This window comes from Equus caballus, chromosome X, assembly GCF_041296265.1.
Source record: "Equus caballus isolate H_3958 breed thoroughbred chromosome X, TB-T2T, whole genome shotgun sequence".
In the NCBI taxonomy this organism is placed as follows: Eukaryota; Metazoa; Chordata; class Mammalia; order Perissodactyla; family Equidae; genus Equus; species Equus caballus.
Genome location: NC_091715.1, coordinates 11477710 through 11494029, shown reverse-complemented (window position 1 = coordinate 11494029; position 16320 = coordinate 11477710). Strand labels below are relative to the sequence as shown.

The 16320-nt window shown below is 39.7% G+C and overlaps 1 protein-coding gene across 3 annotated transcripts; it reads left to right on the top strand.

The window, feature by feature from the left end:
* Positions 1-277: 277 nt before the first annotated feature.
* Positions 278-15338, top strand: PIGA (phosphatidylinositol glycan anchor biosynthesis class A). 3 transcript variants are annotated; one of them, XM_001489837.6, is made up of 6 exons: positions 278-831; positions 2789-3560; positions 7967-8099; positions 9121-9253; positions 9408-9614; positions 12961-15338. In XM_001489837.6, the coding sequence occupies exons 2-6, from the start codon at positions 2846-2848 to the stop codon at positions 13225-13227; spliced, it is 1455 nt and encodes a 484-aa protein (XP_001489887.1). In that variant the 5' UTR covers positions 278-831; positions 2789-2845; the 3' UTR covers positions 13228-15338. The 3 variants fall into 3 exon arrangements, with proteins under 3 accessions (XP_001489887.1, XP_070113048.1, XP_023489035.1); XM_023633267.2 differs by having other exon boundaries at positions 828-1581; XM_070256947.1 differs by lacking the exon at positions 2789-3560 and having other exon boundaries at positions 739-831.
* The last annotated feature ends 982 nt before the right edge of the window (positions 15339-16320 follow it).

The window sequence follows — 16320 nt, the reverse complement described above, 5'->3', positions numbered from 1 at the left end:
TTTTTTTAGTAACGTCTCCAATATTTGGGACATATATATATATATATATATATATATATAAATTATTTGTTTACCTGAAATTCAATTTTTTAAAAAATTTGATTTGATTTCACTTTTTATTTTGTGTATTTTTATTTGCTGCATCAGGCAATCCTACCAGAGTTTAAGAACCAGCACGGTTCTGTTGTGGCACAGATAATCACAAACAAAACGCCACTATGACCCCGGCTTTCTGTAGCCTTCCTACCCAATCAAAAGCCAGAGAGACCAGGCTTCCAGAAGAGACGCTGTAACCAGGCAACCAAGGCGCGAAACCACCTGACAGTCCTCAGGCTCCCGGTTCAGAAGTGCGGTGCATCCTGGGAGTGAGTTTTCTAAGTTCGGATTCGCCTCCAAAGGCCACCAGACTACAACTCCCAGCAGCGCTACAGGGTCGCTGCGAGGCACGCTGGGAATTCTGGCCTTACCCTGCAGAAGGGTTCTAGAGGGCTGCTTATGTAACAAGAGACCAGGGCCAATTTTGAGATTCGCGACATTAGGAATTCACATAAAAGGTTAAACCTATGATTACCGCTTCCAATACAGGGAAAACAACTCTTGGGGAACATCATGGAAACACGTGCATGCGCACACTGACGTTACCGCCCGCGCTGGAAGGGTGGGGACTGAGCGACGCTCCCTGCACGTGACACAAGCGCCTCTTTGTGATTGGCTGCCTTGGGGGCGCGGCGCTCGGGCGCGGACGCCTCGGATTGGTGTTTCTGGGCAGCGGGGTGGGACTATGGTTGCAGCCGCGGGAGGTCCGGACACTGGCGGCCATGGAACTTGCCGGTAAGTGCGCGTCTGACCTCCCTGCGCGGGCACTCTCGACCGCTTCCGGATGGGACTGGGCTGCTCCCATGGGAGCGGGGCTGGCGGTGGAGGGGGCGAAGCCTCCCACGCTTGAGGCTCGGAAGTCGAGGTCGAAGGTCTCCAGAGTCGAGTGGGGCTGAGGGTTCGCTGGGGCGGCTGTGCTGGAGCCGGTTCCGCAGAACTGAGGCGGGCGGGGCGGAGGCTCTGGGACCCCGGTCTCGGGCTCCTGTTGGCTCTCGGGCTATTTTTCTCGCTTTGGGCCCGGCGAGATGCCGCCAGACTCCGGCAGGTTCGCTGTCTGAGCGGGGTCGCCCCTTCCTTGGCCCTGGCGCTCCCCAGCGACCTCTCAGTGAGTGAAGGCGGGGCAGTGTCCAGGAGGTGGATGAAAGCACCGTCTTCTTGACCCCTCGCCCCCGCCGGGTCTCCCTAAGGCTTCTCTGGAGCCTCTGCTGCTGTGACTGCCCAGGGACTCGCTGGCGATTGTCGAGAATTTTATGGCCATCTGGCGTTTGCCGCTTAAGTGGCTGTCTGGGGACCTTGGACAAATCGCTCAACTTGCCTGGCTTCTCATTTGCAAAATAAGAGAGGTGTTTAGTAGATTTCCAAGCCTCTCTTCAGCTTTAAAATCCAAGAGTCTGTGATTGTGCTGTTTGTTGAGCTTTTACTCCCTAAAGATGTTGGGCGTGATAACCTGATGGAAGTAGGTGGACTCCTCACAGAACATTGCAGGTTAATGACAAAACTTTAAATGATTTCGTTTGGTTCTTTACTCACTGTTTGGTTATCATTCGTGTTTTTAAGTTGAATGGAACTGGAAACCTGGGTGAGAAAATGTTAGTGAAGGCACTTAAAAGTCGAAACTTGGAGAATCTCAATTTTTGGTGATATTGAATCTTAATTAGTAAATTCAGGTCAACGAACACTTATTGAGTATTTCTGAGAATATATTTAAAATATAGATGAGTTTGTTGGAGAGAATCGATAGTTAAGACTTTGCATATGCAGTTAATTTGCCTTTTCTGAGTTTGCAGGTGAGATCAGAAACTCAGACCTTTAGGATGGCTTCCCATTGTAAGGCAAGTTTCTAGGGGCGAGGAAATCTCATTTGTAAAGCTGAGGAAGACTGATTAGCTTTCCAAGACTCTCTTTAGCTTTAAAAGTCTAAGAATCTGTAATAGTACTGAATATTGAGTGGGCATTTTTGCTGATAAGGAGCTAGGGGACCCCTGAGAGAAACATTTCCTACCTTAGATGTGGAAAATGGCCCCACATCCAGCCCATCTCTTCTTTAGTCTTTGTCTTCAAGCTCCAAACTGAAAGGGGGGACACTCATGGAGGAAAGGCCTACATAACTGAAGGCAAGGTTAAGAAAATGAAGGGAACAGTTTGATCATCTCCTTCCTTGAATAAGGAGGGAGAAAATGTGGATGTCTGCAGCATGTGCTACAGGTGACACTTGACAAAACTGCTCTCAAAAAGACAGTTCTAGCTCCAGGTATATTTTAGGGTAACCACAAAATTAATACTGGCAGAACTTTATGAGATGCATTGAATCTGTGGCTAAGCTCTACAGTGGGGTTGGCAGACTTTTTCTGTAAAGAGCCATATATTTAATTATTGGGATGAACTGGTTTGTTAGCATGGCAAATTATTACATACTGTGGTGTAACAAGCTTATTTTTTAAAAGTGTGTGTAGCAGTATTTTTAAAGCAAAATTAAGATCTAAGGACGTTGTGGAATCTAGTTTTGTTGTGTGGCACAGTAAATGCTAAGAAAGTAAATGTCAAATGAGTAAATTCATTACATACTTTGTTTTATTTCTAGGGGAAAAGCTAGCAAATTTACATTAACATTAGAACAGTATTTGTATCTGGACTTGGACTATGGAATGTATTTTGTCTCTGAGCTGAGATCCCGTTTTACTCTCTTTTTCAGGTACTAGACGACACATAACTGGGTTGCTCTAAGGACTAATGCCTAAACCATCTCAGCATGGCCTATAGAGGAGATGGGCCTGGCCAGCCTCTCTCAGCTGCGCTCTCCCGTGTTAGCCCTGGAAGTCATTCCACATATAGAACCCATACCCATAATATATGCATGGTGTCGGACTTTTTCTACCCAAATATGGGAGGTGTGGAAAGCCACATTTACCAGCTCTCTCAGTGCCTGATTGAAAGAGGGCACAAAGTCATAATTGTCACCCATGCTTATGGAAATCGAAAAGGCATCCGTTACCTCACTAATGGCCTCAAAGTCTATTACTTGCCTCTGAAAGTCATGTACAACCAATCTACAGCCACGACCCTCTTTCACAGTCTGCCATTGCTCAGGTACATATTTGTTCGGGAGAGAGTCACGATAATCCATTCACATAGTTCTTTTTCTGCCATGGCCCATGATGCCCTCTTCCACGCCAAGACAATGGGGCTCCAGACAGTCTTCACGGACCATTCCCTTTTTGGATTTGCTGATGTCAGCTCGGTGCTTACAAACAAGCTTCTAACTGTGTCTCTTTGTGACACAAACCACATAATTTGTGTCTCTTATACTAGTAAGGAAAACACTGTGCTAAGAGCAGCACTGAATCCTGAAATAGTGTCCGTCATTCCTAATGCGGTAGATCCTACTGACTTCACTCCAGACCCATTTAGAAGGCATGATAGTGTAATAACTATTGTTGTTGTCAGCAGACTTGTTTACAGAAAAGGTAATGAAATGATAGCTACAATTGCACTGCTCAGACTTTTCTTGTAGAAAGCTGTTGAATACTTGTATGTAATGATTGTTTGGCTTTTCATTTTGTTTCATGGTTTTATAATTACTTCTGCATTAAATAGCAAAGAAAGGTCTGACATTGTTTTATACTCCCAAAAAGAAGTTTTTGGAACAGTGGTAAATGTTGCCTCCCCAACCTTTGATGTCTTAATAGTAGTTAAAAATAAAAATAAAAACTTGATGCTGTTTAATGCATCAGGTCTTCTTAAAAGTTAAAACAGCCCTGTACATGTAGTAAGAAGTACAGTGCTGAGCCCCCCACATAGCCCTTTCTTTCTGATTGCAAAAGTAATGTCTTTTCATTCCAGATATTTTGAAAACTAAGAAAAGCCCAAAGGTGAAGACTAAAATCGGCTGTAACTGTGCTATTCAGGGATAACCCTAACGAATATTTTGATTTATGGCTTTCCTGTCTTTTTTATGCATATACTCAAAATCACTGAGCTTGTTCTCCATGTTACTGTTTTGTAGCTTGCTTGTTTCATTTAACCATAGATAAGACGTTAATAACATTGGCAGGTAAGTGATGAAGGAAGGGGGATTAGACGGCCCGGAGGCTGATCCTGGCTCTATCCCTTTGTGTAATCCGGGACAGGCTACTTAACATCTCTGAGTCTCAGTATTTTCATTTGTGTAATTTGGGCAACAGTGGAATATTGTGAGGGTTCTGTGATGATTCCTATGAGTTCCTTAGTCCAGTTTGTACTTGATAAGTGTCTGCCGTTATCAAGGAGGATTTTTGTTCTAGTGCCTCTGCAGCACGTAACAGACACCACGGTAGAATTTGTAGAGCCTCGTTTACTAAAAGTCTGAAACAGTCTGGGTATTCAAAGCATAAGTGGTCTACTGGGTGGGATTTGAAAACCTGTCCAGTAATCAAAATTGTCACCTGAAGTAGGAAATCATTTAAAAGATAATATATACGCCTCCTTAAATATATGAATTTAACTCAAAATATTATTACCATGCACTGAATTGCCAATAGTTTGTGGACCTGCAGGCTTAAGAGTACTGGTCCACTGATTTGAGCTGCATCATCTTTCTTACACAGTCACCTTCAAAAAGCATAACTTACAGTTGCTAATTTGGATTTCTTTTAAGCGGGATGAGAAACTAAAGGCGTATGAAGTAATGTGCGTCCGGATCTTTAATTTGTTTTTGATCTTATACAGTGGTTTAGGATACCCTCTAATCTGACAAGAGCTTTTTTTCTGTGACTTCCCTTTATTGAATTTTCCAAACTGTTCAGCTTAGTTTCATAGAAACTCATTTTGTCAGTTGATGTGCTGTTTAATTAAATTATCCAATACAATAACAAGTACGGCTGGCATCAAACAGATTTGTGGACAAATGCAGCAGATTCTTGGTAAGCATGGAGCTCAGTGGTGGGATTAGAAGTGTACCAGTGTAGTAGGGAGTGGCCTAAAATCCAGATGGGGGCCTTGGTCAGTATGGTTTATGTTTGGAATGGGGAGCTTTGGTTGATCCGGCAAGCCACTTAAGCGGAGATTGCTGCCTCTGAACTACGTTTTCTGGGGTGAAGGCAGTGACGTGCTTTTATTCTTTAATCAAGAAGATGTGAATGGATCAGCCTTCTGTATTCTGAATCCCTTTTGTGATATTGGTGATTGTTTGCCGTAACTTAGAAAATGCGCCTAATCTGTTTTTTAATCAAATATTTTACCTTTGTGAAATAGCTAGCTAAGAAAGAATATGATGCATGTATGGTGGAGGATCAGAGCAAAATTAACTATTTGTACAAAGATTAAGCCTGTTACCTTTACTAACTATGGTATTTTAACCAGCTGAGCTAACCACCAACAGTGAAGGTACAGCCTTTCCTTTTCTCAGTTAAATAACTGAACAAATATTTATTGATCCCTTTCTGTATGCCAGGCACCATGCAAAAAGTAACATTCTGAGAAGGAACGGCCACATCTGTAGCCCAAAAGTCAGTAGTACTAATGGTCCATTAATTATTAACAAATTAATTTCATTGGGAGGCATTCGTTTGGACCAGTATCAAAGGCCCTTGGGAATGTATTAAGTGGGAGAGAGGATAAATCAAATTCTTATTGCCCAGGTTTCCTGGCTGGCTTCCTCCCTCTTCTCTCGAGCCGATTTTCCTCTCAGTCAGGGTTTCGCAGTGCTCCTGTGCTGGGGCAGGCACACCCCGCTTCTTGCTGTGGTGGTAATAATTACATTTATGTTCTGCAGTTGATAAAGCCTGTGCATGGTACAGTACCTCACTTCACCTTCCCAACAACTGTAGGGTAGATGTTATCTGCATGTAACAGACAAAGAAACTGAGTCTCAGAGAGGGTAAGTAACTCGCCCAGGTTACACAGTAAGTAACAGATGACAAACACAAGTTCAGCTCTTCTTGAGTTAAGGTCTCCCGTTCCTTCCACCCCCAGCCCAGCCGCCATTATCCTGGGTATAGATTCAGAGAGTCTTTAAAATATTGTTAGACTGAGCTTTAAAAGCAGTTCAAGTCAGGAATTTTCCTTGTCCATTTTGTGTAATATGGCAATTGAAAGTCTTTTTGTATGTTCTGTTGTGTTAGACTCTTCTTAGAGGCCCTGGAACATTTTTTATTGTGGGGGGAAAAAGCCCTTTATTTTTAGAATATAGATCATTGATAGTATTAATCAGTTCCATTTCTTATAAGATAGTTGTCAGGATTAAATGACATAATGCATTTAAAGTACCTTGCCTGACATAGCACTCGGTAAATGTTAGCTATTGTCAGCAATTATGATTATTACTCTATATGTGTTGTTTTTTTCATTTGAAGAATGGGTTCTTAACCTTTGTATTAAAGGAGAGAGTGAGAAGGAGAGGGGAAAGAAAGGAAATGAACGGAAAGGATTATAGGCTAAATGTCAGAAGTCATTAGGCCACGTTCTGGTTTATCTAGAAATCCAAATGATAGATTTGGTAATAGACTTGAAACAATGATAGCTAAGATTTTAATGAGAAGCTTTCATAATTCAGAAAAGCCACGTGTGAACATATTTTTGCTAATCATATTTTGAAAATAATAGTTTACTTAATAAATCCTACTTTAGATTATTTAATAAAAATGACCCTATGTATATTATTTCCCCCACCATCTTTTTTATAATTGATCTGCCTATATTTAGGAAGATGGGTAGAAGTACAGTTCTTGTTTGTGTGTGTGTATGCATTTCTTTTCTTTTTTTTTTTTAAAGATTGGCACCTGGGCTAGCTGTTGCCAATCTTTTTTTTTCTTTTTTTTTTCTGCTTTATCTCCCCAAACCCCCCCTGCACACAGTTGCACATCCTAGTTGCACGTTCTTCTAGCTGTGGGATGGGGGATGCCGCCTCAACGTGGCCTGATGAGCGGTGCCATGTCCGCGCCCAGGATCCGAACCCTGGGCCGCCGCAGCGGAGCATGTGAACTTAACCACTTGGCCACGGAGCCGGCCCCAGCATTTCTTAAATTAATAAACTTTAACTGGGTTATTTTACATTTACTTTTACTTTATATTATCTGAGGTTATATTTACATAGTATGAGAAAAGTGTTTCATTTAAAAAAAGAAAAAAGGAACCAAGATGCATCCCTTTGTCTGTGGACCATAATGATCTGGCAGTTGAGGTCCTGCTACCTTCATTTGCTCTCATTCAGGGGAAGTGGGCCACAGCAGGTTTGGATGGACTATGCTTTTAAATTTTGCTGATACCATAGTGTGTACTGCAAAATCCTCTGTACAAACTGCATTCTGAACAAAGTGGAGGCAGCACTTACACTTTGTGCTTAGCCCTTTCCTGTGGCATGAAGTCGAATCATAGACGGGTAGAATCTTAGAGCTGGAAGAGACCTTGGACTTTAGGTGCGTAGGTCTCTTCACTTTCTCCATCAGGAAACTTTCCCATGATCAAAGCACTTGCTTGTAAAAAGGCTGAGATGAGCCCTAGATCTCTGGTCAGCTCTGCTGTCCTGCTCTGTGGAAGACTTTAACTCAAATGTTAGGTATCTCAGATACCCTTTTTTAGAAGTAGGCGATACGTAAACAAGTGAATAACTTAAAGAACATTATGTTGAAATGAAACAGAATAGTCTACATATTGGATGTGTGGAAGGTAACAATGGATGTCAGTGTATATCTCTTCAAGAACTGCCACTTTGGGGGACTGCTGGCAGTTTGTGAACGAGTCCACCCTCCCAGGAAAGGTTTATGAGAATGAATTTGTTTACTTAACAAGGGCATAGCTAATACTTTTCAAAATGAGTGGATTCTCAATAGTTCTGATGAATTTTTTTGTTTAAATATTAATATCTCCAATCTTCAACTTTATTTTATATTTTCAGGGACCGATTTGCTTAGTGGTATAATACCTGAACTCTGTCGGAAATATCCAGATTTAAATTTCATAATTGGAGGAGAGGGACCAAAGAGAATCATTTTGGAGGAAGTACGAGAAAAATACCAGCTTCATGACAGGTATTGATGGATTCCATATTGTCTTGGGTGAGAAAACATCAATTACCTAACTTTGGTTTTGGCTTCATGCCTGTCTTAAGTGGGCTGCTGCTTCTACATGTACTTGATGTGAAAATGTAGAGCAAGGCCTTTTAAAAAAAATCCCTATAAAATGGGAACCCTAGGTAAAAAATTCACAATTTTATTTTTTCCGTTAGCTCAATATTGTTTGACTTTAGGGGGCAGTGATTGGAGGCACCCTAGAAAGCACCAAAAAAATAACCACTTTGACTGGAAATGTTTGCAGATTTTCAAGCCGTACTCAGTTGGGATTTAAATAGCATGGCCCAAGTCATGTAAATTCCTCTGCACATACAGATTCGAACATTTCTCTTCGTCAGGAACTTAGACTACATGCGAGGTGTGTGTGTGTGTGTGTGTGTGAAGCATCAATTTAAAAGGGGCATTTTTCTGTTTAGAAATGATAGTTTAACATTTACTCATCAAAGTATATTAATATTTTCATTAAATGCAAACTGATTTTGGAGAAGAGGAAATTTGATATGTGTGACAAAAACTAGAAATATGTTTAGCTATATGAGTTTTTTTTTTTTTTTTTTTTTTAAAGATTTTATTTTTTTCCTTTTTCTCCCCAAAGCCCCCCAGTACACAGTTGTATATTTCTCGTTGTGGGTTCTTCTAGTTGTGGTATGTGGGACGCCGCCTCAGCGTGGTCTGACGAGCAGCTCCATGTCCGCGCCCAGGATTCGAACCAACGAAACACTGGGCCGCCTGCAGCAGAGCGCGCGAACTTAACCACTCGGCCACGGGGCCAGCCCCTAGCTATATGAGTTTTAACCAAATAGCTGTAAGACTGTTTCTTTTAGATTAGAATTTGGTGATATTAATCTTTTGAAGTGGAAAACATTAGAACCAATAAGAATCTTAAGTATAATATGAATAGCACATTTGGCTTATAAATTATATTTCTTTTATAGCATGATTTTCACTCCCCCCTTTCTTCTCTCATTTCTGCAATCAGAGTGCGTCTCTTGGGAGCCTTAGAACACAAGGATGTTAGAAATGTCTTAGTTCAAGGACATATTTTTCTTAACACTTCCCTTACTGAAGCATTCTGCATGGCAATTGTGGAAGCAGCCAGTTGTGGTTTACAGGTAAAAAGCTTTGAGGGCTTACATCGTTCGGGTTTCTGTACTTGTATTTTGGGAAATAATCAGACACATTCTGTAATAATTTTTTAAGTTGATTTGGCTTATTTTCCTGAGATATGAATTTTGATGGATAATGTCTTCTTTTTTTCTTTTTAAGGTTGTAAGTACCAGGGTTGGTGGAATTCCTGAAGTACTTCCAGAAAATCTTATTATTTTATGTGAACCTTCTGTAAAATCTTTGTGTGAGGGATTGGAAAAAGCTATTTCCCAAGTGAAGTCAGGAGCATTGCTGGCTCCAGAAGATATCCATGACATTGTAAAGACTTTCTACACCTGGAGGAATGTTGCGGAGAGAACTGAAAAAGTATGTCATATGCTAAGAAAAGGGCATTTGAAGATTGTGTGTGAATTCTTCCTGGATGTTTAATGTACACATTTGCTTTGTCTTATATCGGTTTACCATTTCTATTCTGTTCCTTAAGTTTATGAAGTCTCTTCCAAATGAAAAGAAATGAACTGTATCACTTTGGGTATATGCTAGGCTAAGTTTCTAGTCACATCATTGCGTTTGACATCTGAAAATAACAGTAATGCAGTCTAGACTTTTCCTTAAATTGGACATAAGGAAGTTACTGGAAATTTTCTAGAAGTCACAACAATTAGAGGCAAAACTAATATTAAAATCCACTCTTAGACATTTTCTTGAATCTGTTTATAATTCTAAAGCATATCGGTCTATTAGAAAATATATGGTTTTATGTAGCCTATCACAGCAACTTTATAACTTGTAAATATTTAATTTAGGCTACTTCCTAAAACTCTTACATCACTTGCCAACTACTGCAGTTTTCTGCAGGAAAAGGATTTTTGCATCTTTTGGCTCATTGAGAACATAAGTTAGAATTAAAATACTCATGACAAATGTTGGAAATATGATCACAAATAAAAAGCAGCAAGAGAATTTCCAAAAGGACAAGTACAGGAAATAGATTAGTACCCTTAGATGGGAGAGTACAGTTGTGGGAAGTGCTTCCTGATTTCGAGTTAGGGACTTCATTTATTCTACCTGGTTTCATCCTTTAAGTACCTCTCATTACTTCGTCTGCCTCATGCCTCTTCTCACCACATAACAAGCTGGATGGAAACACTCTGCTTCTTAGTCTATAGAAATTGTGAATCAGAAAGACAGTCCCTTGGGAACATGGGGCAGCTAGTAGTTTAGACTAGTGCTTTATATTGTCATTGTATTCAGTGGAACAGCAAGTTTCTAGCCGGAAGTAGAGAGCAAGATGGAGCTGAGTAAGCAGAATAGCTCTTTACTGTAAGGCTTTCCTCTTGGGTTTAAATTGTAAATTCCTGTATGTAAGATGAACCCATATGTGAATATAAGTGCAAAACAACCTCTTATCTCTAAAAATTGTCATATCCATTTGATACTTGAGTTAACAATCAAACAGTTTTGACTGAAATATCTCTGAGACACTCTCACGTAGAAGTTTTACAGTATCTCCACTCATAGGAAATAACTACTTTCTTTGTTTTCCTTTGGAAGTTGAAATGTAGCATTGATTACCTGCTGGGAGTGCCTGTCAGAATCGCCCACGTAGCCTTTTCAGGATCTCTTCATTTCATCTTCCTGTCCCCCTGCCTGCCCAGCCCACGTTCTTTTTTTTTTAAGATTTTATTTTTCCTTTTTCTCCCCAAAGCCCCCCAGTACATAGTTGTGTATTTTTAGTTGTGGATCCTTCTAGTTGTGCCATGTGGGATGCTGCCTCAGCATGGCTTGACAAGCGGTGCCACATCTGCGCCCAGGATCCCTTCCGGTGAAACCCTGGGCTGCCAAAGTGGAATGCGCGAACTTAACCACTCGGCCACGGGGCCGGCCCCACACTCCTCAGATTCTAACATGACCCTTTCGGAGCAGAGGTGGCATTTGGGAATGGTTGGCAGGAATATTTGGTTGGATGGGCTTTTTCAGTGATACTGACCCCACTCTCTACCCTGGTTGAGAACCACAGCTCTGTAAGTTGTGACTTCACCCTCTTGATCAACATTGTGTAAGCCTCAGAAGTCTGAGCTACTGTACATGGAAGTTCAGGGGCAGAGACCTATGGTGACCCTTTATCGGCATATGTTAAAAGAGCTAATTAGGATTTTTTTTTTAAAGATTTTATTTTTTCCTCTTTGTCCCCAGCCCCTGGTACATAGTTGTATATTCTTCGTTGTGGGTCCTTCTACTTGTGGCATGTGGGATGCTGCCTCAGCGTGGTTTGATGAGCAGTTCCATGTCTGCGCCCAGGATTTGAACCAACGAAACACTGGGCCGCCTGCAGTGGAGCGCGCGAACTTAACCACTCGGCCACGGGGCCAGCCCCAATTTAGGATTTTTTTAAACTACAAATTTTCTTTTAGTTATGCTTAATAGTAAGCATATTTAGTACATGTGAATTTTTTTCTATTTTATACACTAAAGTGATTTATAGTATACATTCAGGAAAAAGTTAAACCTTGTCTATAATGGATTGTCATCCCTCTTATTCTCTTCTTAGTAGTAAATTATTATTTTGTCACTTCAGCTCATAAATGAATTCACCTAGAAGTAAAGGTGGCCACACAGGTCAGCTTATAGTTGCTCTTTTCATTCTACCTGTTTCACACAGGACGTTTTGATCCTTTTCAATTCCTCCTTCTTTGTTTAACTATAATATTTAGAAAATTGATCAAGAAATTAAATCAGAGTTCATGCTGGAAACATACATATTCAGTTACAAACTGCCAGTGTCGGCATAATTCTCAACATAATCCTGATTAAAATGTATTCCAAATGTCCTCAGGGTAGAAGAGCTAGATGAAACCATCCTGTACCTTTCAAAGACCATTGGCCTGTAGAACTTGCACTGCGTGTCATAACTTTGAGTTCAAAAGGAGATGGTTTACAGGTCTGATACGTGAGAATGAGCACAAGTAGTGCTCAAATGCAATTAAAAACATTAATGCTGTCCTGTTTTATGTGTTCAAAATCAGCATGTTTAAAAGATGTTTATTTTTTAATATTTCAGAGTTAAGCCACCTAGTATCATTCTCAGCAATAAACTGTTTTGTTTGCCATTGTTTGACCTGTACCATCTACTAAAATTCTCCCCATCTCTTTCCTCTCTTTTTGTTTGAAATCCATGAAATATTTCTGTATATTCTCACCATCTGTCCTCAGCAGCACGAAAGAAGAGCCTCTGTACCCAGAAGCATACTAGGTTGTAACTCTGATTGTGGTTGCTGTCTGCCAGATAGTGGTGAGAGCTTCTCAGCTGAGTCAAGGAATCTTAGAAGGCCAGTCTTGCTTCAAAGAGTCACTGCTGAATTAAATATGGCCTCGACAGGGGTGACCCAAAAAGTAGCTCCAGCTTCTCAGAACTTTGGAATTCTCATAGTTGGTTAAAATCGATGGTGATCTCCTAGCGGACAGGAGCCATGACGTATGTGTCTTTGTACTACATGGTGTCTAGCCCAGTATTTTGTCCAGAATAAGGACTCCATAAGTGTTGAATCAAATGGCAATAATTACTGTAATTAATTTATCACATCATTACTGTAACAACAACAATGAAATGTAAGTGACTTTTGTTTCTTCTGTTTACATCTGTAACATTTCTGGTCCATGCAGATTATTTATTGTGGGTCAGAGTGCTCATTCTTGGCCTCTCTCCTGCCAGGTATATGACCGCGTGGCAGAAGAAGCTGTGTTACCAATGGACAAACGACTGGACAGACTCATCTCTCACTGTGGCCCAGTAACAGGCTACATTTTCGCTTTGTTGGCTGTATTCAACTTTCTCTTTCTCATTTTCCTGAGATGGATGACTCCAGATTCTGTCATCGATGTTGCAATAGATGCCACAGGGCCAAAGAGTGCCTGGACTTATCAACACCCTTACAGTAAAAAAGGGAGAAACAGTAATGAGATGTCTAAAACCAGGTAGAAGAAAGCCTGGATTGTAAGATTTTAAACATTTGTAATAGTTCTATTAAGACTATTAAAAATAACTTTGCTTTTTTTTTCTTTTTTTAAGAGTTAATTTAGTAAGTTATGCTACCTCTATAGCATTCAATGTTTTATTTTGAGGAAAGATAAAAACTTATGCAATTCCTGAGTGTAGAAACTCCTTGCACTTATTTAAAATTTAGGAGAGAACATTTAAGCCACTCAGGTATGAAATTTTTCAGACTACTGAAATCCCTCTAGCAGAGATGTTTTAACATTATATTTTGGGAGCTTTGGGTGCTGAAGGGCCAAACGTTTTCTGGGCATTTTTTGGCCAGAAACATTTAAAATTTAAACATTTAAAATTTGGTTTTAAATGTTCTACCATTAATTAGACATTCACCAGATGTTTACAAGTTTTCTTTAGGAAAGTACAACTACTATGTAAACTATTTTAAGTCACGTTCATACAGATTTATTAGACATTTAAGTCATGTTCTTAAACATTTATTGGGTATACTCAGTAAGTGTTACATATAATCAGCAGGTTCCTTGAGTAAAGTGGTCCGTCAGTTACCAGTATGTTTTAAGCACCTGCTATGTGTAGAACATTGAACTAGATCCTTCCTACCGTTAAGGACCAGGGGCACATTCACTCTTTATCACTCAAATGGTTCACTTCATTGTAGTGACAGTTGACATAAAATAGTAAAATATCCAACATGCCAAAAATGCTCATGCTTTTAATGCCAGGAAAAAGTTGCCGGCGTATTCCGAGTACTTCCTTGATCCTGTTGTATGCATTCTCCTAGGTAGAGCCTTCATCTTCAGTTGTGTTTATGAAAATACATTTTGCTTTTGAAATACTAGGGACCGATATCACTGTTGATGATAGTGCAGAGAAGCCCTCCACGTCTTTCAGTGCATAGTGTAGTCCTCTGTAAATGCCTTCGTGTTTTCTGAGCAGGATGTATGAGGTGTGCCATCTCAAAATCAGCTGCTACCCTGTACCTTTGATAGAAGTCACTTCCCTTCCCCTGTGGCCTAGCTAATGTCTGATAAGTATTGTCAGTGTGCAAAAGTCTTTAACTCAGAAATGTTTTATTTATAGCACCTGAGTCTGAACATTTTAGGGACACAGTCTCTGTGGATGGATGTTGTTAACTGTAATTGTTGTTGCCCAGAGCCATGGGTTTTTAAACCCCACTTAGCCACATGGTGTGTCTTACTAATTCTTTGAACTCCTTAGAATAAGTTTTTGTGATAAAGGACTGTGAAATCGAAAGAATGAGGCACTTGTGGGTGCACTAGATAGATTCTGGCAGTATTGTGATTCTGTACAGGATTTTATTTTTAATGACAACGTTCACAAAACTTCTTTTTAAAAAGTATCTTAACATGGCTGTTGATGGTTGCCACTGATATATAAGAAATATATTTGTGTTTTGTACTAAAACACAAATGCAAGAGTGCAATTTTTAAAATCTAGAAGTTAGGGGTTCTTTTGTTAAAGAAAAATGGACTGACCCAAACCATTAAATCTTATTGGAATTTTTATGCATAGAAACTGACTTATTTAAATATGAAATAAACAGTGCCAATATTCATGATGAAGTGAGAAACTAACATTTGGTTTTATTTATTCTATTCAGCAATTATTCAACAGCTTTTAAAGGAATACTACTGTTTTTTTCCTATATTTTTGTTTCTTAGCATTTTTTCAGAATTGTCATTTAATTATTAAATTGTCATTATTTCAGATGGAAATAGGATTTAAAGTTCTTCTTGCATGTAAAATATGTAATTTACAAATTTAAATTATTTTCCTTTTTTAACAAATAGAAGTAAATTTGCTTGTTCTAGTAAATCTTAATTTTCAGGCTTCCTGGATACCTTAATCGTAACCCTCAGTGTTGCACTGGTCAATATGTGGAAACATATTGTTCTACCCTGCTACTTAAATTTATTTGAAAGTGAACTTGCAGTGATGAAGAATTTATGAAAAAGATACTGTATTTCTTTTGCTGTTACAAAAAGTAGCACATGTAAAACTAATTTATGAAAACGTGCTACATGTCCCAAATAAAGACCAAAATGACATTTTGACAATTTTCTGAGTTTGTCTTGTTTTATGAACAGAAAATTATTTACTGGTTGAACAGCACTCCCCCTAACCCCCTCCCTTGCGTGCTATCTTTTTCAGGGCAATTTGAGGTGTTGCTTGGTCTGTTAGTAAAACAGGAAATATCATTCAGATGATGAATTACTCTATCTTTTCTTTCTAGAATGCATTCTCTTTTACTCATGGACTAGCAAGTTCAATTGTGCTTTTGTTTCCTGATCCAAATAAGGCCTTGTTTTTCACTGCACTAGTTGCCTCATGAGACAAGTGAATGCATCTATAAACTATTGTGTATGTGAACTATAAATTATACTTTATGTCTTGCAAGCTGTTGTAAAAGAAATTTGAATTTTGACTTTATTTACAGAAGCCCAGCTTCTCCCACCCCTTTTGTTGGAAGCGGTGGAAATCAGTCCACCTACATTGGTATGTTCTGATTTATCTTACACCAAAACTTATTTTTGGCAAAGTCAGGGGGTATCATAGGTCTGTGTTTACTTTTGTGTAGAATTTTTAAAGTCCTCTTTATCCTTCTCTGCGTTCCCAAAAGAATCTGACTAGATGTAAAATTATATCATCCTGTGACTGGATTTTTTTAGATGAAATTCTGAAAACTAAAGTTCTATACAGAATTTGATTTATAGTCACTTTGAGGAGTTGATTTTCCTTTATCCTGTATCATTTGTATTTGGCGATGGCTCAGTAGTTCTCCACTGGATGTGGAGAGGGGGTGCAAAGAGGGTGGTGATTTTGCCTCTTGGGGGACATCTAGCAATGTCTGGACACATTTCTGGTTGTTACAGCTGGATAAGAGTAGGGCATTGGCATTGAGTAGGGAGAGGTCAAGGATGCTGCTAAATATCCTACACTGCTTTTGGACAGCCCCCCACAACAAGGAATTCTCTGGCCCAGCATGTCAGTAGTGCTGAGGCTGAGAAACCCTGGTGCTGTATGTAGATTATTTCATCT

Bases quoted from the DNA above. Each gene is read 5' to 3' on its own strand.
- PIGA (XM_001489837.6), top strand. From the start codon at position 2,846: ATGGCCTATAGAGGAGATGGGCCTGGCCAGCCTCTCTCAGCTGCGCTC. The intron at 3,561-7,966 runs GTAATGAAATGA...TTATATTTTCAG, and splicing joins CAGACTTGTTTACAGAAAAG to GGACCGATTTGCTTAGTGGT. The intron at 9,254-9,407 runs GTAAAAAGCTTT...TTTCTTTTTAAG, and splicing joins CAGCCAGTTGTGGTTTACAG to GTTGTAAGTACCAGGGTTGG.